The 22,229-nt window shown below is 42.1% G+C and overlaps 1 protein-coding gene across 1 annotated transcript; it reads right to left on the bottom strand.

Moving 5' to 3' along the window:
• Positions 1-1,718: 1,718 nt before the first annotated feature.
• On the bottom strand, positions 1,719-10,813 carry MALSU1 (mitochondrial assembly of ribosomal large subunit 1). Its single transcript, XM_029930157.1, has 4 exons — positions 10,512-10,813; positions 9,194-9,372; positions 3,325-3,406; positions 1,719-1,929 (listed from the first exon to the last, which is right to left on the bottom strand). The coding sequence occupies exons 1-4, from the start codon at positions 10,765-10,767 to the stop codon at positions 1,748-1,750; spliced, it is 699 nt and encodes a 232-aa protein (XP_029786017.1). The 5' UTR covers positions 10,768-10,813; the 3' UTR covers positions 1,719-1,747.
• Between the last annotated feature and the right edge of the window lie 11,416 nt (positions 10,814-22,229).

Here is a 22,229-nt window from a genome sequence, read left to right as displayed (position 1 = left end):
TACCTAAAGGAAGCGCGGCAGTGAGGAGCTGCAGCCCGTGGACTGTGACCTGATTGGCAGAAAGCAAGCTTCAGCTTGTCGTTGGGGGGTTTAGTTTGCCGACACACTTTATAGACCAGTGGGCCTGTGCTTGGAGCAGACCCCAAAGGAACTGCTTTGTGGAGACCAATGAATGGGGCACTCAGATGGTGTGACAGTGTTTATAGGCAAAGGACAGGCTCCATCTCCGTGGGCCCAGCACTGTCATGAGCCTCACTAAGCTATTTTGAAGATTTTTAAACAATGCTAAATCCAGAAAAATGTAAGACCACCTAAACTATTACATGACATACAGAAGGATTTGTTCTCTGCAATTATTTGAAAATAAGAAGAGAATACCAGAAAAACAATTTTTTGGAATATAATTTCAATGACTGTGATAACACATTGTCCTTTGATACTAAACTCCTGTGCCCATTCCTTAACTTGATGGCAAAGCCCAGTGTGTACAGTTGTGGGGGTGGGGTGGTCTGCAAGGCTGCGCCGCTCTCAGAACTGTGTTGCTTTTCTTCATAAAATGATCAGTAATTATATTACACTGATCTGAAGAGCATATCTAATAATCCTTTATACAATATGGCCTCATTTCTATTTCAAGATGAATTTCTACAAACTAGATAAGTTTTTCTGAAGGTCACTGTTAACAATTAGACATTTTGAAAATGACTTGAAATGTTTTCTTAAATGTTTCCAGAAAACCAGTTTATTTTGTAGTTGTAGCCAAAAAGTGCCCTTTGTCACACACTTCATCTAGCATTCATAATTTTTTCATATAATGAATTGCAAAAATAAAATCAGACTGGCTTTCTGGTTGGATTTCAGGTGAGATGTGGTTAGGCCAGAGCTCTTCCTCAGTGTTTGATTTTTCCCATATCTGTCGTTCTTGTTTTATATATGTATATACACAGGTGCTGCATTTATATCTGCTGGTTTAAAATTGTGTCATATTTCACTCCTAGCCTTTTAGTGTGGCAAATCATGTTTTACTTTTAATTAAGCAATGGTAATGGAGTATCTAATTCTGTAATTGAGTTTTGTACTCACCGCACATGGATCATTCCTCATCTGTAATGTGCCCCACATGCAGCTTCATTTTCCAGATACCTTGATGCAGAATAAAGTTTTTCATCATTAAGTGCAACTTGGTGTACAGTATCTCCTATTTCTGGGTTTTCAAATAAACCTGAATGCTCAAATTTGGTCAAGCCACAAACAGATATTTAGTAATAACTACTACGTTAGTCTCAAGGCAAGCGCCAGTATCAAGTTGGGCAAATTGTTTTCTCTATTCCATAGTACTTACTGTGGATCTTGGTAATAGTGGTACATACGAACTAAGGGCTGTAGGTTTTAAGTAACAAGGCCAACAGGGTGGTTATGTTTTCTGTTTAAAAAAAGGCTATTCCATTCTAGAGAGTAAGATTTACACTTAAACTGTGAACAGAGAACACAGGGGCCAGTGTTAGCTCCCAGAAATCCTGCTGAGATCTCAAGAATAAAAATATATTAAAATTTCAATTTGAACGTACTAATTCTTGGTGTGAGAATTAGCTCACTTACCTCCAATTTCCATGTTCATTTAGCATGAGTGCCCACAGATAAGACTTGTTTTGAAAACAACCTGACCAAGCAGGTGGGGTTTCAGAGTTCTATTTTTAAGTGACTCAATCCAAATCTGATAATGACTAAAACAGTTAATATTTTATTCTCATTCGAACTCCACTGGAGTCAGGGATGAAGTGTCCTCCTCTATTCCCAGAATGAAGTCTTCGGGTAGCGTCACCGGCGCTATTTGAGCTAACTGGTCATCATAAGAACGTAGGGTCCATAATTTCTCTAATTCATAGGTCTCTCTGGTTTCTGGAAGCATCAAATGAATCACCATGCTGCCTATCAATCAAGGACAGATAAGCGTTAAAATGAAGAAGCAGTTCATTTGCTTTTATTCTTGTGTTCTCACCCACCTCTGTGACAGAACAGTGGTTGTCAAAGTATGGGCCCCTAGATTAGCATCACCTGAGACTTGCTAGAAATGCAAATTCTGGATGCCATTCCAGCAAAAGTACCACAGAAATGATGATGTGCTTTTCTCCGTGTATCATAAAGGTGGTACCTGATACCAATATGTAACATAACTGGTGATGTTAACTTCATCCTGTGACTAAAGGTGGGCTAGTGGAAGACAATTCTCCAAGAGTATCACATTTCTGCACATCCTGTGAGCAAAACACGGACGGCCTTTTGTTCTCAACTATCTTTTCAAGGATGACTGTGTAGTGAACAGTGTCAGGGATACCATCTCCCTCTAGCAAAGGACAGGCTTACTGACAGCAGTGGATCTCCAGGACCTTTTGGATTTTCACAGCTGGGGCTGGAGAGAAGGGAGACTAATAAACATCCCACAATGCACAGGATAGGTCTTCCCACTCCCACCTGAATTAACTGATCCAAAATGTTAAGGAAGACAAAGCTGGGAAACCCTGGTTCAACGGCCTTGGCAGAACAGAAAAAGTGCCTGCGGCCACAGCGAATGTGGGTCTGCTTCCTGCCCATCATAAAAGATGCAGCTATCCTAACCTCAGGGTTCCCCTCTTAGAACTTGGTCTGCAGAGGTCATCTGGCCCTGTGCTCCTGCTCTCGCTATAGAAATGGGCTCAGGGAACCTGGCACCAAAAAAAAAAAAACAAAAAAAAAACCTGCTGCTGTTACTGTGATGAGTAATAAAATCATTCCTCCTTCTTCTCTAACCCAGGAATAGCCTGGAGTTTCTAACCCATGAAACTGGGCCACTCACTTGTTAGTTAAGAACTAGAATCTCACACCCTTCACAATTCTTGTCAGTTTTCCCCCTTGTAATTAAGTATCTTAGGGGGGCAACTATGCATATATTAATAGCCAGATTTGTTAGACCTTTTCAAAAGTCCAGTCCTCTGTTCTTGTCCTCTGTATCTGGAATGCCCTTTACCTTCACCTGAGCGGAGTCCTAGGCCGAGACGCGTGCTCCCCAAGCTTCCTCCACCAGTCAGGGCTCGCTCCCCTCTCACTGTGTTACCTACTGTTCTCCACCCTCTTTCCGACCCCTGCGTGACTGCTTCTAAACGCATCACGTTAGGTGAGGATTTCACAGGTGGATAAGACCACCTGGCTTATAATTAAAACTTACTATAAACAAATTTCAAATTTTTTACATGAAAAAAGCAATTTGGTATCTTTTTGCAAGTGAAAACAGTTGCAGATTAGGACAAAACCAAGTATTTATCTGCAAAATGTGTCAAAATAACTTACCAAAGTCCACACAGAGCCAGTCATCAGCATCCTTCCCTTCGATCTTCACATGAGGCTCGCTTTTACATTTCAGGTATTTGTACTGAAAAAAAGCCAGATTATATATTAAAGAGGGAGGATGGAGGAGGGCTCTGTTCTCAATGAAGATGGTCTGATGGCATAATTTTCTTGATCTTAATATGGGAACTAGCTGACTCACTCCTCTTAACTATACCCCATAATAAATAACTTCGAGAAACTTTCTCCCCTTAAATCCTCCCTGCCTCTCATACCTCTCTACTGAAGCCTCCTGCCCAGACCCTTCTGAAAGGGCCATCATACTTCTCCGTCATGGCAATGCCTCATCTCCGAGGCAGAGGCCCAAGCTCACTCAGCATCTGGTCCTCCCCTGGATCAACCACCTTCATGACAGTGTTAAGTGGAGTCCCCAACCCACGTCTATTCCCAACAGGTCTTACGAATGGTGCAAAACAGATACTAATATCAGACAAAACATACTCTAAGTCAAAAACTATTACAAGAGACAAGGATATTATATGATGTTAAAGGGTGAGATAACCCAGAGAACTGAACAATTACAAACATGCACCAAAAATCAGAATTCCTACACATATGCAAACAAACATGGACAGAACTGAAGGAAGAAACATGACCACACAATAATATAGACTTACACTCCATTTTCAAGAGTGGATTAAAAAAACAGACAAGATCAATAAATAGATGACCTAACACGAGAGACGTCTCTAGCTGGACCTGACAGACACTGAAGACCGTTCCACACAACAACAGCGGAATACCCATTTTTCTTTTTCTTTATTTATATGTATATATATTTTGTTTTTAGCACCTATTTATTTTTTGAGAGAGAGAGTATGAGCAGGGGAGCGGCAGAGAGAGAGGGAGGCAGAGAATCCGAAGCCGGCTCCAGGCTCTGAACTATCAGCACAGAGCCTGATCCGGGACCCGAACCCATGAACCGTTAGATGACCTGAGCCGAAGTCGGATACTTAACCAACTGCACCACCCAGGCGCCCCTGCTGAATACACATTTGTCTAAAGTGCACATGTAACATAACATTCTCCAGGACAGATCCTGTGTTAGGCCACCAAACAAGTCTCAATAAATTTTAAAAGACTGAAACCACATAAAGTATATTTTCTGGTCACAATGAAATGAAACTAGAGATTGACAGAAGGAAAACCAGAAAAGCCACAAAATACAAAAATAACAAGGGAAATTAGAAAAGCTCTGGAGACAAATGAGATTAAAAACACATCAAAACTTAGGGCACCTGGGTGGCGCAGTCAGTTAAGCGTCCAACTTCAGCTCAGGTCATGATCTCACAGTTGGTGAGTTCGAGCCCCGCATTGGGCTGGCTCTGTGCATCAGGCTCAGAGCCTGAGGCCTGCTTTGGATTCTGTGTCCCCTTCTCTCTCTCTCCTCCTCCCCTGTTCACACTCTGTCTCTGTCTCTCTCAAAAGTAAATAAACATTAAAAAAAAAAAATGAAAAAACACATCAAAACGTAATGGGATGCAGTGAAAGCAGTGTGAAGAGGGAAATTTATACTAAATGCTTCCATGAAAATTCCCAAATCAACAACCTAAATTTACACCTTAAAGAACTAGGAAATGAAGAATAAATTAAATTTGAAGCTAACAGAGGGAAGGAAACAATGAAAAGAGAAAACTAAAATTGGCAAAAATTCATGAAACCAAGATTTGGGCCTTTAAAAAGACAAAATCAACAAATCTTTAGCTAGACTAAGAAAAGAACAGAAGACCCAAGTAACTAAAATAGGAAACAAGCCAGGGGACATTACTAAGAAGTAAAAGGGGATTAGAAGTACTATGAACAATTATATACCAGCAAATTGGATAATTTAGACAAAATGGACAAATTCCTAAAAACACAATACTAAGACTGAACTGAGATTAAATCAGTAATTGAAAACCTCCAAACATTATTGTATCTCAATCTTAAAAAAAGGAGGGGGGGAATCTGCCAACAAAGAAAAGCTGTGGACCAGACTGTTTCACTAGTGAAGAGAAGAACACGCATTCTTCTCAAACTCTTCTGAAATACTGAAGAGGGAACACTTCCTAACTACCATTACCTTGAAACCAAGGCCAAAGACACTACAAACAAACTATAGACCATTATCCTTGATGAATACTGATGCAAAAATCTTCTATGAAATACTAGCAAGTCAAATTTCAACAGCATATTAAAGAATTATATACCATGATTGAGTAAGACTTACTCCTGGAATGTAAGAATGGTTCCACATGAAAATCAATCAATATAACAGACCACATCAACAAAATGAAAAAAGCCACAGGATCATCTCACATCTATGCAGAAAAGCACCTGACAAAATTCAACACCCTTTCATGATAAAAATACTCAACACACTAAGAATAAAAAGAAACTACCTTAAGATAATAAAGGCCATGTGTGAGAAGCTCACAGCTGTTCTCCTACTCCATGGTGAAAGACTGAAAGCTTGTCCCCCAAGATGAGGAATATGCTAAGAATGCCCACTTTGGGGGTGCCTGGGGGGCTCAGTCAGTTAAGCATCCGACTTCAGCTCAGGTCATGATCTCACAGTTGGTGGGCTCTGTGCTGCCTGCTCTCAGTCTGGGGCCTGCTTCGGATTCTGTGTCTCCCTCTCTCTCTGCCCCATGTCTGCTCATGCTTTGGCTCTCTCTGTCTCAAAAATAAATAAACATTAAAAAAATAATAATAATAAAAAGAAAAAAAAAGAATGCACACTTTGGCCACTTCTATTCAACACAGTGCTGGAAGTTCTGGCCAGATCAAGGAAGTGGGGGACTGGGGAGGGGGGAAGGTATCCAAATTGAAAAGGAAATAATCACAGTTTACAGACAACATGACCTAAATGTATAAAACCCTAAGATTCCAAGGAAACACCTGTTAGAATAAATGAATTCAGCAAAGCTGTAGCATACAAAATTAACATGTCAAAATCAGCTGTGTTTCTAATTCATTAATGATCAACCTGAAAAGGAAATTAAGAAAACAATTCCATTTACCATAAAATCAAAAGGAATACAATGCTTAGAAATAAACTTAACCATGGAGACAGAAGACTTGTACCCTGAAAACTACAAGATATTGCTAAAGAAATTAAAGAAGACACAAACAAATAGACACTCTGTATTTATGGACTGGAAAACTTAATATTGTTAAGATGTCAGCATTACCCAAAACTATCTACAGAGTCAATGCAATCCCTATCAAAATCCCAATGACTGTTTTTTAGGGAGGAGAAGTAGAAAATTCCATCCTAAAATTTTTATGTAATCTAAAAGGACCATAAAGAGCCAAAAAACAATCTTGAAAAGGAAGAACACAGTTGGAGCTCTCAACTTACTGATTTCAAAACTAACTGCAAAGCTACAGTAATCCAAACAGTGAGCAAGATAGACTTATGGGATGCAAGAAAGAGCTCATTCAGTCAAATGACTTTTAACAAGGGTGCCAAGTCCATTCAATGGGAAAAGAGCAGTCTTTTCAATGGTGCTGGAAAAACTAGATATCTGTATGCAGGAGAACATAGGTGGACCCTTATTTTACACCATCTACAAAAACTAACTCAAAACGGATCTAAGATTTAAATATATGACGTATATTTAAGGCTTAACTATAGGAAAGACTTCATAACCAGTGGAGAGGCTTCATGATACATGACCCTGAGTTTGGCAATTATTTCTTGGATAGAACACCAAAGGCATGAGCACACAAACAGATAAATTATACCTGATCAAAATTAAAAACTTGGGTGCATCAAAGGACACTATCAACAGTAACAAGATAACCTACAGAACGAGAGAAAATGTTTACAAATCACATATTTATTTTGGGATTAATAATACAGAATATATACAGAACTACAACTCATAACAACAACAAAAACCCAACCTGATTAAAACATAGGCAAAGGACTTGATGAGGCATTTTCCCAAAGATACACAGATGGCCCGTAACCCCTGAGAGGATGTTCAGCATCACTAACTGTTGCGGAGGCACACGTCAAAACCACAGTGAGCTGCCACTTCTCACCCATTAGGATTACTATGATCAACAACCCAGGAAACGAGGACTGGCAGAGGTATGGAGAAATTGGAACCCTTGGTGCACTGCTGGTGGGAGTGTACGGTGGTGCGGCCACTATGGAAAAGATCATGGTGGTTCCTCAAAAAATTAAAAGCAGAATTACCATGATTCAGTCTCCAAACGGCAGAAGCGACCCAAATGAAACTCGATGGATGAATAGATAAAATGTGATACATATACAATAAGACAAAAAGCCTTAAAAAGGAGAAATTCTGAGACATGTCACACCACAGGTAAACCTTGAAAACACGCTAAGTGAAATAAACCAGTCCTAAAAGGGCAAATAGGGTATGATCCCACCCCAACGAGGGACTCAGTGTGGCAGAATTCACGGTGGTGGCCAGGGTGGGAGGGATGGGCACTCACTGTTTCACGTGTACAAAGCTTCCGCTCTGCAAGATGAAAAACATTCTGGAGACAGATGGTGGTAATGCCTGCACAGTGATGTGAATCTAACTAATGCCACTTAACTTTACACTTAAAGAATGGTTAAAATGTAAAACCTCTCATTCTTATATTTCTAAGTCCACTGGTCACTCCTAAGTCTTCACCTTACTCAGTCCCACTATTACATATGACAGAGACCCTGGGACTGTCTTAATAACATGTCCTCTCCATGCCATCTTGGTTCTCTTTCCATCTCTCCAACTACTTCTTTTCTGGAATCTTCCTTTGCTTTGCCATACTGCACCAAGGTTCTGCTTCCAGTCGCCTTATTTTACCAGCCTTCTCTAGGCCAGCCCAGCTATTGTTTTGGTCTTAACTGTCCCCTCTATGTCCAATTTTCAACAAGGTCAGAGAGGTTATGTTCTTCTGTAGAGGGTTATCAGAATTGGCTATAGGCCTCCAAGTAGATTTTCTTCCTCATTTCTGATTCCTATTCAGTCCAGTTAGAAAATGAACTGCCTGGGGCGCCTGGGTGATTCAGTCAGCTAAGCATCAGACACTTGATTTTGGCTCAGGTCATGATCTCATGGTTTTTCGAGTTCGAGCCCTGTGTCTGGCCCTGCACACTGGCTGCGCAGAGCCTGCTTGGGGTTCTCCCCCCCCCAATCTCTCTGCCCCTCTTCTACTGTGTTCTCTCTGAATCAATCAATAAGAAGTGCATTCCCCTTCCTGAACCAGGCATGTGAACTTGGAGGGTAAGGACTAAATCTTTTTATCTTCCCAGTATCCGGCAGTGTACTTGGAAACACTGCACACATTTGAATTAAACTACAGGCCAGCATGGTCCAAAAGAACTGTTTTGCAATTACAGCAACATTTTATAGCTGTGCTGTACAGTAGGTAGCCATTAGCCACAAGTAGCCACTCAACACCTGAAATATGGCTAATACACCTGAAGAACTCCATTTTTAATTTTAAATTATAATTAGCCACACGTGGCTAGTGCCTACCACAACAGACAGTGCTGCTCTAGAAATCCCCCTTGGGCTATCCTGTCTTTAGTCTGCCTCAAAGTATTTATTTTTATTTTCATTTTTATGTTTTTCTTTATATTTTTTTATTCATTCATTATTTCATTCATCACTTATTAATGACAAGAGCCAAGAATTAGAAATATCCTGACCCATTTGTCCCCATACCTTTCACTATCAACAAACATTAGACACACATGCACATTCTGAAAATTAGGGCTTCTTACACAACCTCATAGGGTTGCTCCTCAACATGATGCCCTCTTCCACTAAATCCATGAGTCCAGAGAGGAAAGAAAGCATCCTACCATTTTCACAATGTAGTAGGCCATGGCATGCAAGTGTCGGGTAGACATTCCACTACCGATCACAAAGTAATCTGTATATTTCAATTCTGGAGGAACCTTGATCACGCAAATGTCTCTTGCATTTTCTTGCCTCAGGAGTGAAACCAGCATATCGATGTCAAACTTGGGACCAGTATGATCTGAAACGCACAAAGATTCGCTATGTCAGGTGGCCAAGGAGAAGACCCTTTACTCGCGGAGAGGCAGCTGCTAGCAGTGAAACTGCTCCTCCAGGAGGGTGTTTAGATCTATAAAGTGTTTTTAAAAGACAGCAGGCCCTGCCCTCCTGGAACCTAAACCTGTGGTTCCACCCAGCACTGCTCAATTCTGCGGAAGGGTCCTCAGGTTACACGGGGCTACCATCATCCTTTGTTGTTACCATGTGCAATAAAACCATACATCCGCAACAAATGACTTTCTGTTCACTAATACTTGAGGAAATGAGCAATACACCTCAAACATACACCTCAAGCAAAATTACAACTGTGAGCCAGATGGGCCCTTAGGTAGTATCTGGTCCACAACCTTCACTTGAGAGATGAAGAAAATTACCCCTGGTAGAATTAAAGCATCAGCCCCAAGCCAACCAATGAGCGCTAAAATTTCATTTTGAATCCTCAAGTTTTTCTTATAAAGACATTTGGGTTATGCAGCAACTGTTATCTGTGCAGCCTTAACTTTTTTTTCTGTAGAGATGTGCCTATTCTGTTCTTTGCCTTGGAGTATTAGAACTTGTAAATTTACAGCTGTGTCTCACATTCTAAACCAGATTCCCAAGGATGCAGTGTCTAAGTCCACTAAAACCTCTCCCTCTCACAACCTAACTTTTCACAAATGTACCCTATTTATAACCACTCAAATGTCTAAAAACTTGCAATAATTAGGGGGCTTCAACTGGCCCCGTCTCTTATTAGCGATTCTTATGCCTCTCTTAGATCCCAGCCCCTAGCTCTTCCTCAAAATGCGCACGCCCTAACAGTTCCAATTCTCGGGAACCCTAGGAAGAGTGTGAAGGGAGCGGAGGACGGTGGGGTTGTGATACCAAGGGAACGTTGCGGCCATTCGGGGCACCTGAGGTTCTGGAGACGTCAGTTCATCTCCCGGCCTGTTAGACACAAAGTCGGCGCCAACACCTGGGAAATCCCGACCAGCCCCAGGCGCTGTAGGAGTTTTGTGACTCCAACAGAAACGCATAAACAGGGGAACCCAGAGCCACCTCGCTGGGACTCGGCTCCCGGCTGCCCGGCGGGGTGGCCACCGCCCTCCTCCCAGCCCGTACCTGCGGTGCCTGACTCCGGGTGTCCCTCACTGGCGGCCCCCTGAGCCCGCTCCTCCATGCCGGGTCGGCCGTGCAGGCCGCGCGCGTGGTCGAGAGTCAGACAGGCCCGGCCGAGCGCCGGTCCCGCCTTAGGCCGCCCCGCGGCCAGCAGCCCAAGCCGGGGGCCCGCGCCCGCCGAGGGCCCAGCTCCCGAGGAAAGGGCCCTGCACCATAGCAGCGACCCGAGTCGCCACGCCACACGACTGCAAGGGCCCATCACGGCGGCCACTCGACAATTCACGGGGGCGGGTCTTAATGGAGCCCAAGCAAGTTCTTCGGCTTACGATTGGCCAGGCCTATGCGCCAAGGCCCGGAAAATTGACGTAAGGGGCGTGGGCGGGGCCAGCACCCAAAGGCGGGGACCATGGGCGGAGTCTGAAGCCCAGTTGGGACTCGGGTGACCCGGAAGGGCTTGTTTGGGATTAGTCTTTGTAGGAATCGAAGGACTAGTATTTGACTGCCCACCGCTGCTTTGCCCTGAGACATAGTGCTTTGCAGTACGTTGTCTTCTGCTTTTTTTTTAAATCTATCTTCCTTCATAGCAATGTAAACAGCATGAAGTCAGAAATTTTTGTTTTGTTTTGTTTTGAATTCTTGTGTCCACAAAGCCTAAAACAATTGGTACTGACTGTTCAGAAGTTACCGCTGTTGATTATGATGAAGGATAGAAGCAGAAAAATGTTTACAATTAGCGCCAAAGGCTGACTATAGCCTGTGTAGTTCTCATAAAGATGAAATACGTACTGGTTTCTTCATTCCTAAAGGGTCTCATGACTGCCTGTACCTCTCACCCATGGTTAATATCTGGCTGAATGATAAGCACCAGGGAAATCTTAGGAAAGTAGTTTTACGGGTAGAAGTTCAGAGAAGACATTTCTGATCTAATACTTCCTGAATGTCCCCTCTCCCCCTTCATATAGCAAAAGTGAAGCTCTTTCTGCCGAGTCCTGTCTCCATGCTACTCAAATAGACTTGATAAGTTTGCACTGTAAAACATTTCAAGAATTCTTTCCTGACCGTTGTGTAATGATGCTGCAAAAATGATACTGGAATCAGGACATAAAACGTCTATTACCAAGAAAATGATCAAGATTCCCTAGCAAATTTGAAATCCGGTGAGGAAAATCTGTTATTCTGGGCTCAGGTGGGATGGGAAGCAGAGGTTACTGTAAAGGACCATTTGGAAAACATTCTTAGCAGATCAGCCCCTCATGTTCACTCCTTGTATTGTGTTGTTTAGGCCAACGGCCCACACCATGCCCACCTCTGTGAGAACAAGGAATGCTGAGGTCCAGTTACAGTATTAAACCAGAGGATTTGAGAGCTGAAATAGACCCAGGGAGGAAAAGCCACTTGCCCCTGGCCGAGCCAAAACTAGAAGCCATTTCTGAAATCCAGGCCTGGTAATTTTTTGAAAGAAAGAGACCAGTAGAAATAGGCAAATACCCCAAATGCCTGGAAGAGTGTCAAGCATACAGTAGGTACTCCAAATTCTTGGCATATTATTTAATTTCTTTCACAGAAAACAAAATTCCAAGCACTAATTTTGGGGAAATTATAAATTACAAAAACTAATATAAGTACCTGTGTGCACCATCCCAGATATTTATAATTGCTTCAAGTTATTTTTGAAAATAGGAAAAATGAAGTATTACAGATAAAAGTAAAAAGTCTCGTCCTCTTCACTTCCATTTCTCCATTGGCTTGGGTTTGGTGTTTCTCCTAGCTTTTGCCATCAGTTCCATGTTACTACCCTTTTCTCTGAACAAAACTGATTAACTATCTGTATTTAATGGATTATCATTTCCCCAAAAATATCCTAAGCTCTGGGTTTTGTTCACTCCAGGATCTCCTTGCAGTAACTAATGCATTGTCAAATCCTCCTTATGCTACCGCCGAGGGTTTTTTTTCTTTATTTATTATTGTTTAAAAATGTTTTCAGAGAGAGAGAGAGCATGCGGGGAGGGGCAGGGAAAGAGGGAGACACAGAATCTGAAGCAGGCTCAGGTTCTGAGCTGTCTGCACAGAGCTGATGCAGGACTTGAACCCATGAACTGGGAGATCATGACTTGAGCCGAAGTCAGATGGTTCACTGACTTAGCCACCCAGGCGCCCCACTGTTTATTTATTTTTGAGAGGGAGTAGGAGCAGCAAAGAGAGAGGGAAAGAGAATCTCAACCATGCTCCATGTTCTCAGTGCAGAACCTGAAGTGGGGCCCAAAGCCCTGAACCATGAAATCATGACTTGAGCCGAAACCACGGTCAGACACTTAATTGACTGAGCCACCCAGGCACCACCGAAAGGTTTTTTGTTGTTGTTTTCTAAATTCAGCTTTTGGTCTTTATTCTCACTTCCTCAGTCTGAGCCCCTATTCACTCTTACCTATTTACCAAGAAAGACTCCTATCTGCCTCTCCCATCACCAATCCATCTCTACTTTTTTCATCCTTCATGCTGCTATGCTGTCTCCTAAAATTATTTTAGCCTCATCTGCTTCTGCTGTTTTCCAAACACACCATACAACCTTCCGATGCTGAGCTTTGCACATGCTATCCCATTAGAGCGCCCTGCCTCCACCTTTTTACGTGATTAACTCCTTACCCTGCAGATCCCCGCTGTCTCAGACGGCCCATCTTGGAGAGGCCCCCCGCAGTGCTCTGGGGTGCCCTGAGACCACAGGGCCAGTGCTCCATCTTATTGCAGTCCCCAATGCCCCCTTCAGGCTGGGTTCCCCGTCCTTAAGCATGAAGAGCATGCTAGACAAACCACACACAACATCTGAGAAAGGATGCAACACAGACCTGTGCTCCCGTGGGAGCTGGGGGGGAAGGCAGGCAGTGCCCCCACATTTATAAAACAGTGTGTCCTTAGCGCTCCTCTTCTCTTTAAAACAATTTGCTCCCCGTTCTGATTAGGAGGTTTACAAAGAGGAGGACAAAACAATTTTTAAATAGATATACATAAACAAAGAGTAACTATGACCAATGGGATTTGTAAGAGAGAGAATTTTAATCCTAGCCCTTCTCTCTGCATGGTCTCCTGAAGGCAGAATTAGTACAAAGAGAATGGGAATCTGGGGGAAAGGATGAAACGTAAACGAGGCAGGACTCTTCCCCCACAACTGCTCAGCGACGGAATGAAGTGCTGTTTGAGGTCAGGAAGGACAGCTGAGTCTGGAAAGTTGTGGTCCCGACTTTTTAAATTTTAATAAACTTTTGTTTTAAAAGTTGTGGCTCTTCTAACACATGCACGACAAAAAGCTGCTATGAGCTAAGCAACACTTTTAACTAAAATTATATTGAGTTGCAACTAGCATCTACATCCATTTGCTGTGGGAAGCATGTTTATTCTGTCCAAAGACAATGTTTGACCCACATATGGATTTGAGGATCCCTTGCAACCAACATGAGGCTCATGGTTTACAGATTAGGAAACACAGATGTATAAGAAATTAATGCATAGAGTCAGCAAAGGCTGGACCTGATAAGCTTCTCAGTATCCAAACTATATGAATTCAATCATTACCTTTTTTTTTTTTTCTTCAAGTAGGCTTCACACCCACTGTGGAGCCCGATGTGGGGCTTGAGCTCACGACCCTGAGATCAAGACCTGAGCTGAGATCAAGATACCGTTACTTAACCAACTGAGCCACCCAGGTGGCCCCCAGTCATTAATTTACTAAACAATTATATGTCAGGTGTGATGTGACGTGCCCCACGTGTGCCTCGGGGAAGCTTGCTCAGGCTTTCTCTAGTTTAGCCCCTGGGCCCTGCTTTGTCCCAAACTTCTCTGTTCCTTCCTCTCTATTCTCTTTGAAGCAGGTCCCTGAGGCCCCTCAGGTGTGGTCTCCCCAAGCAGCACCCTCCTCTCTCCAGCCACCGAGGCTAGCTGCAGAGGACATCTCTGTGACTTCGGCTTTCCACTGTCCTAACTTCCCAGGAAGCCTCAGGAAACAAGTTTGGGAGCCTTTTGACTGCGGCACACAGAGCAAATAGGAGGCTCCTGAATTAACATCCCAAGGATGTTATTAGGGCCTATAATCTTAGGAGGTGCATTTAGTCATGGACCCTGGTTAATTTATAATTCCCAAATCCCTCAATAAGCTGCTTTAACCCTCTGTTCTCAGCACCTCAAAGGTAGAGATTATCAAGCCGTCATCCCCTTCTGATTCTGCCTTTTAGAAGCAACCACAGAATGAAAACAAAATCCAAGCCTAACAGCAGATGGCCCTGTTTTCAAGTGAGGGCATTCTGTACTCCTGTGCACCCCACTAATGGGTAACATTCCCCTCCCCTAAGTCTACCTCAGGTAGGAAGGAAAATCTGTGAAAAAAAACTTGTGTTAACTAACATTAACGACACACTGTTGACAAATATTGTCTCTGAAATCATATATTATGAGAAACTGCTGTTTGGAATTCTTTCTTTTTTGTAAGTATTTATTTATCTTTGAGAGCATTTGAGCAGGGGAGGGGTAAAGAGAGAGGGAGACAGAGGATCCAAAGGGGCAGGGGGGGGTTCCTCGTATAGAGCCCAATGTGGGGCTCAAACTCACAAACCATGAGATCATGATCTGAGATGATCATGACCTCACTCTTGCCTGAAGCATCAGAGGCACATGGGTCATTTTACAGTGAGAAGCAGTTTTGAGAACTCTCCCCCCACCCCCAGTACAACATTTTAGATAAAGAAGTTTCAGATACAACTCTCCACATTTATCTCAACTTTACATGTCTAGGGAGCAAGCCCCCTGAGTATCTGTCTCAGTCTACTGGTGATTAGACTGTGGCATCCCTAATGGAACCTAAAACAACATTACTAACAGGACATGATTTTCCTCCCGATCCCACGACTCTTCTCAGTAATTGAACTGCATCTCCATGGACTTTCTCTGGTGGCATTAAATAATGATTCAGAAGCTCTGTGGCCCTTTTGACCCAAAAAGTAAATCAAAGCTTCACCCCCCACCAACAATACTTTGGGCTGTTTTCTTTTTGTCAAGATCCAATTTCTGACTACCTCTGATTTCTCCCGTTCAGATCAGTTGACAATCCAGTAAGGATTCTGTTTGCTTTTCCTTATAATAATCTGAGTTTTATGAATTTCCTCTATTTCATAATTATTACAAGACTCCAGTAATTCTCAAGAGCAGATGAGTGTAGCCTCTGATGGCTAAACTCCAGACAGTAGATTCAGAGCAAACACACTTTCCCCCTCAGCAGACCTGGTTAGGTCTCTGCTTTGGGTTGTCTCCAGGCTGGTGGCAAGTCCTCCGCAGAGGATGGTGCCCAGAGGCAGCGACGGGACACCTTACCGAGTGGTCAAGTTTGAACTTGGGATCTCATCTTTACAACTGCACAGTTTTAGACCACTCCTAAGGAAAGCAAGTGACAATAGGCATTCATGCCCACAATTGTGGTACATCCATTCTCCCATCTCCCTGGGGGCTTCACAAATCCATGCTGAATCGAAATTCTGAGAAATGTATATAGATGCAACTATTAGGAGCACTGTGGGCTGGTCCATTCAAGCCACTTAAAGTATAGAGAGGCTTTAAGTTTATTTATTTGGAGGGAAGGGGACAGAGAGAGAGAGAGAGAGAGAGAGAGAGAGAGAGAGAGAGAGGGAGGATTCCAAGCAGGCGCCCTGCTGTCAGTGAGGAGCCCCACTTGGTGCTTGATCTCACGAACTGTGAGATCTTGACCTGAATTGAAATCAAGAATCAGACACTTAACCGACTGAGTTACCCAGGGGCCCCCAGGGAGGCTTTCTTAGCTCCATGGGGGAAGGTCTCAGGCCAAGATTAGCCATGATATGAGTGGCTTCTGGGGACACCACACTTCCTCCAGGCTCTTTCAGCCATTTCCTGCTGCGATGCAAGAAGCTGCTGTCTGGAGCAAGGTGATAACATCAAAGGTTAATTATTTAGGGACCAATAACATTTACAGCATTTCAGGTTTTATTACAAAGGTGTGCCTCATCTTACTCTGTTTCCCTTTATTGCACTTCTCAAATAATGTTTTTTTATTTTGTTTTGTTTTTTACTAATTGACGGTTTGTGCAAGTCCATCAGCATCATTTTCCCAAGACCATTTGCTCACTACACATCTCTGTGTCACATTCTGGTATTCGTGAAATATTTCAAACTTTCTCATTATTATTGTATTTGTTATGGTGATCTGTGATCACCAAGCTTCGATGTTATTATAGTGTTTTTAGGTGCCACAAACTGCCTCCATACAAGATGGCAAATTTAATCAACAAACGTGTATGTTCTGACTGCTCCACTGACTGGCCACGCCTCTCTCTCATCTCTCCCTCTCCTTGGATCTCCCTAGTCCCTGAGATAACACAATATTGTAATGAAGCCAATTCATCGTCTTACAATGGCCTCTAAGTGTCAGGTGAAACCAGGAGTTACGTTTCTCATTATAAACCCAAAGCTAGAGGGGCACCCCGGTGGCTCAGTCGATTGGGCGTTCGACTTTGGCTCAGGCCATAATCTCACAGTTCACAAGTTCAAGCCCCGCGTGGGGCTCTGTGCTGACTGCTCAGAGTCTGGAGCCTGCTTGGGATTCTGTGTCTCCCTCTCTCTCCGCACCCCCCACCTTTGCTCATATCCTCTCAAAACTAAATAAATGTTAAAAAAATAAAAGGTTCCCTTGTCCCCAAAGTTCACTTGTGCCCCCAATCCTCTCCCCTCCCCTCTTGTCCTAGGCAAGCACAGATTTGCTCTCAGTCTCTACAGTTTTGCCTTTTCCTCAATATCCTATCAACAGACTCCTAAGTATGAGTCTGTTGGATACATAATTCAGTATATGTGGCTTCTTTCCTTTAGCATAATACTTGGAGATTTATCCATGCTATTGCATCTGTGAATCGTTTCTTTTCATCAAGTAGTATTTCGTTGTATGAATGTAATACATTTGTTTATCTATTCACCAAGTGATGGAAATTTAGGTTGTCACAAATAACATTATTATGAACATTTAAGTACAGGATGTTGTGTGAACATGTCTCAATTTCTCTTGGGTAAATACCTAGGAGTAAAAGGGCCAAGTCATATGGTACGTGTACACTTAACTTTATAAAAACTGCCGAACTCTTTTTCCAAACAGCTGAACTGTTTTCCATCTAGCACTTCGACCAGCAATACAGGAGAAATCTGTGGTTTTTGTTTTTGTTTTTTTTAAACAAGAAGTTTGTGGTGTCTTTTTCATCTAGAACTCCAAAATTGTAACATTATCCAATAAAGCAATCTTTTTATTTATGGTTGATGCTTTTGGGGATTTATGAAATCCTTCACCACTTGGTTCCTCATGTTGTGATTCTCTGATTTGAAATTTCTCCTGAGAGGATTATTAGATATTTTTCCTCAGAAAGGCCTTTTTTTTTTTTTTGACATTTCCCCACAATGGTTGATAAGCAATGTACACTTAACTTACTATGTCTGGTAATATAGATTTGTTGTCATTACAGAATAATGTGATATGAAATTGAGGGTAAGACCTCAAAGTCTTCAGTTAAGAAAATTGAATTTCATGTAATTGAAATTCTCTTAAGAATTCTTGTTTCTCAATAGAGTTCAGAATAGACTTGAGCAATGCTTTAAAGCAAAGATCAGCAAACCTTTTTCTATAAAGGACTAAACAGTAAATATTTTACTCTGTGTTGACCAGAGATCTCTGTCCCCGGTACCCAATTCTGTTGCTTTCATGCAAAAGCAGTTGCTGACAATATATAAATGAATGAATGTAGCTATGTTCCAATAAAACACAGAAATTTGAACTTCATATAATTCTTATGTGGCACAAAATAATATTCTCTTTTGATCTTTCCCAAACATTAACAAATATAAAACCAAGTTTTGCTTACGGGCCCTTGGAGAATAGGCAGAGAGCCAGATTTGGCCCATATACCATAGTGCACCAACCCCTGACTTAGAATACACTCCTCTTAACATCACCATAGAAAATTGGGTAATATTGCCCTTTGCATTTCCCACAGTAGAGCATTATACTTTGGAGTTCATCCACTTTAGTTTCCCTCTCTTCCAGTTTATAGATGAGGAGGTTCTGGTGCAGAGAGAGAAAATCGCTTGTCTCACACCACATAGCTGGTGAGTGACAAAGCCAGGATAGAGCTCTGGTGTCTCAAGTCCTACCTACCTTCCTCAATTCCAAAAACTAAAAACTATATCCACAGCCACAAAATCCTTCCACCACTTCTTAATAGCAACTAATCTTTTTTTTTTAATGTTTTATTTATTTTTGAGAGAGAGAGAGAGAGAGAGAGAGAGCGTGCGAGCATGAGCAGGGGAGGTAAGAGAGAGAGGGAGATAGATCTGAAGACAGACTCTAGGCTCTAAGCTAGCTGTCAGCACAGAGCCTGACGTGGGGGCTTGAACTCATGAACTGTGAGATCATGACCTGAGATGAAGCCAGAGGTTCAACCGACTGACCTCCCTTTTTTTTTTAACCCAAAAGAATTTATTCTAATAAACACCTTAAAATTAAGGACTTACCAAGCTCAAGTCCTGATATTTAATTTGTATCATTAAAACCTCTACAATGCAATCAACAGTGACAACTGAATTAGACATTTCGATTAGTGAGCTAACATGATGATATTTGTGGGGAAATTATGGAGAATTAAATTTGGTTATATTCTAAAATATCAGTAAGACATCCAGTTCCAAAAAGCCAATGGATGATCTCCAAAGCAAATTTTATTCCAGAATTTCAAAAAGGAATGCCAGTTCAGTTATAAGTAGCAGAGGAAAAGTTTCATAGATTAGATTGAGGCCAACGGGTGATTGGCCAGGATGGGGGAGGGGACTCCAGGCCAGAGATGAGGGTGCTCATTTCAGTGAACATCTGGAACCCAAGCCTCAGGACAGCAGAGTCTTTGTCTCTTGTTCACAGCTGTGTCCCCTCCAGACCAGAGTCTGGAACATACTGGGGATAAGTAAATGAAGGGGCTGAAGGATTAAGTCAGTCTGCAAAGAGTAATTCTTGAGAACTGACCTCAGAATTTTTAGAGTTTGTATTCCAGCAGCTTTGAGATGCTTCTTTATAAAAGCCCTTAACAGATTCCTCCCCACCAGGAGCCTCATCAGGAGGTGGTCACCTTCACCCCCTGGATGACTGTCTTCTCATCTGCTCTTAGCCTGTCACTTAGGTCTAGAGTTATTATCCATTCTGGATATAATGAATGCATTGAAAGTACTGCCCTCTAAACTCTTCAACAATTGGAAATTCAATGATGGCAACCAACATTTATGAATGAGTTGGAAGTGTTCAAAGTGCAGACATTTATAAAAAAGTCCTCAGAATAAGAAATTCTCAGAATAATTTATTACCTATGTGCTTCAATTTTCTTTGGAAGTTCAATTCTCAGCAAACATTAATCAACTCATCCCACTATCTTTCAGGTTATTCCCCCCATTTTACAGATAGTGATTCAGTAGAAGTTAAATGACTTGTTGCCAAGGTCACGTGGAGACTATAAATCTAAATAATTCATGATTTCAGACCCCTCTTCTGCCATTTGTTAGACTGGAGGGGAGGGGGTTTTGATGAGGATTCCCACTGGCTTCCTGGGTGACTGCTCTCAGGTGCCCCCTGTTGTTATGATAAGGGAAGAGTGGACCTCAAGACCAGGACTTTTCAAAGTTAGGTCCTGGACCAGCATTCCCTGCGTCACCTGGGAACTGGTGAAATCTCCAGATTATGAGGCCCTACCTCAGAACACTGAATTAGAAATTCTGGGGGTGGGGCCCAGAAGTCTGTATTTTACCAAACCTACAAGTGATTCTTCTATAACTTGCTATTTCATTTCTGCTTTAGGAACTAATGTCCTGGTCTCCTAATCATCAGAATGAGAAAACCTCTTCACTCTGCTTGTGTCCTTAGGCCTCACATGGAGAATGGACTACCATGCCATATACAGTGCTCTCATGTCCATTCGTCCTTTCTGGTGGGTGGCGAGCAGCCCTGCAAAGTAAGCAAGGGAAGGATCACATGTCCATTTTACAGATGAGGAGACTGGGGCTCAAGAAAAGCCTAAAAACTTGCCCACTTAGCTATACCTGGCAGGGCAGGATCCAAATCCAAGTGTTCCGTCTTTATATCCATGTATATACATTTACAAGAGGCCCACAACCTCTTCACTTAGTCCACAACAGGGCTTCTGACATCTGGGGCCAGATACCATGGGGTGCTTTGTTGCGGGGTGCTGTTCTGTAGATTCTCTGGCCTCTACATACTAGATGCACTCCCACGCTAATTATGACAACCAGAAATGTCTCTGCATATTGCCAAAGCCCCCCAGGAGCACCGTAACCTTTGGCTGAGGACCACTGACTTATGGCCAGAACATAATTGGAGAGAAATTTCACAATCCATGTTCTGCAAATTTTGCATTCTTTGGAGATGATTTCAGGAAGAAAAGTAGCTTCTTTTTGGCCTCCAGGATATCTACAAAGTGAAGGGACTAGACTAAATGTTGGTGTCCACCAACTGCTTCAGAAAATCTTGGTTGCTACTTAAGAAAACCAACACTAATTCTATCATATCATTTAATATCCATTATGCATTCAAATTCCCCTCAGTTGTCACAAGAATATCTTTCATAGGTGGGTTGTCTTTTTTTTTTTTTTTTTTTAAGGCTAACATGCAGTCTAGATTCCTAAACTGCTTTTGGTTGCTTTGGTTTTTTTTTTTTGGTCTTTTTTAGTTTAGAACATTAGTCAGCAAACTATGGCCCATGGGCCAAATTTCCTACCACCTGACTTTGTAAATAGGCTTTCACTGAAACACAGGATGCTCTTTCATTTACACATATGATCACTTTTGTGCTGCAGGACGAGAACTGAGTAGGTACAGCAGAAACTATGCCCATGAAGCCCAAGATGTTTGCCACCTAGCCCAGAAAAAGTTTGCTGATCTGTGACCTAGAACTATCCTCTTGCCTTTAGTCATTATTTTTTTTAATACAATGTATTGTCATGTTGACTGACATACCGCGTACACAGTGAGCTCCTGGTTTCGGGGGTGGATTCCCGTGGTTCATCGCTTGCACACAATACCCAGCACTCATCCCAACAAGCACCCTCCTCAGTGCCCGTCACCCATTTCCCCCTCTCTCCCCACCTTGCCTTTATTTTTAATATAATACTGACTGTTCAAAGAGTCCAGAACAATGGACCACAAAAAATCTGTTTTTAGATTTATCTGATCATATACATTTATATATTAAATTTATTGAAGTTTACCATACCCTATATATTTTAAAATATAAAATACTTATGAAATTATCAGTATTCATTCCATGGGGCAACACTGAACAACTTTTTCTGTGTCAAAACTATAGTGCAATAGAAAGGCAAAAAATAGATTGGAAAAATAATTACAATTCCAAGGTCTTATCTCTTTTTATACTTTATTTTTTCAGGAAGGAGAGGAAAAAAATGGCTTGTCTGACATATGGTAGTTTTAGTTAAAATGGAGATAAAACCCTTACTGATCAATATCTACATCATTTAAAGAGAAAAACCAATAGAAAAAGCATGGGCCTCCTTCTTTGGAAAAATCATAATATATAATTTCAAATGCATTCACCAGAGTGTACAGAAATCCAGATATATACACAAGAGCATAAACACTCTGAGGGTAGGGCT

Source organism: Suricata suricatta, chromosome 2 (genome assembly GCF_006229205.1).
Source record: "Suricata suricatta isolate VVHF042 chromosome 2, meerkat_22Aug2017_6uvM2_HiC, whole genome shotgun sequence".
Lineage (NCBI taxonomy): Eukaryota > Metazoa > Chordata > Mammalia > Carnivora > Herpestidae > Suricata > Suricata suricatta.
Note: the sequence above shows the minus strand (reverse complement) of the source record. Positions and strands in the feature narration are given on the sequence as shown.

Coding starts and splice junctions, on each gene's coding strand:
- MALSU1 (XM_029930157.1), bottom strand. CDS start 10,767: ATGGGCCCTTGCAGTCGTGTGGCGTGGCGACTCGGGTCGCTGCTATGG. Junction 3,407..9,193: donor CCTACTACATTGTGAAAATG/GTAGGATGCTTT, acceptor GCTTTTTTTCAG/TACAAATACCTGAAATGTAA. Junction 1,930..3,324: donor CTGGCTCTGTGTGGACTTTG/GTAAGTTATTTT, acceptor CTTGATTGATAG/GCAGCATGGTGATTCATTTG.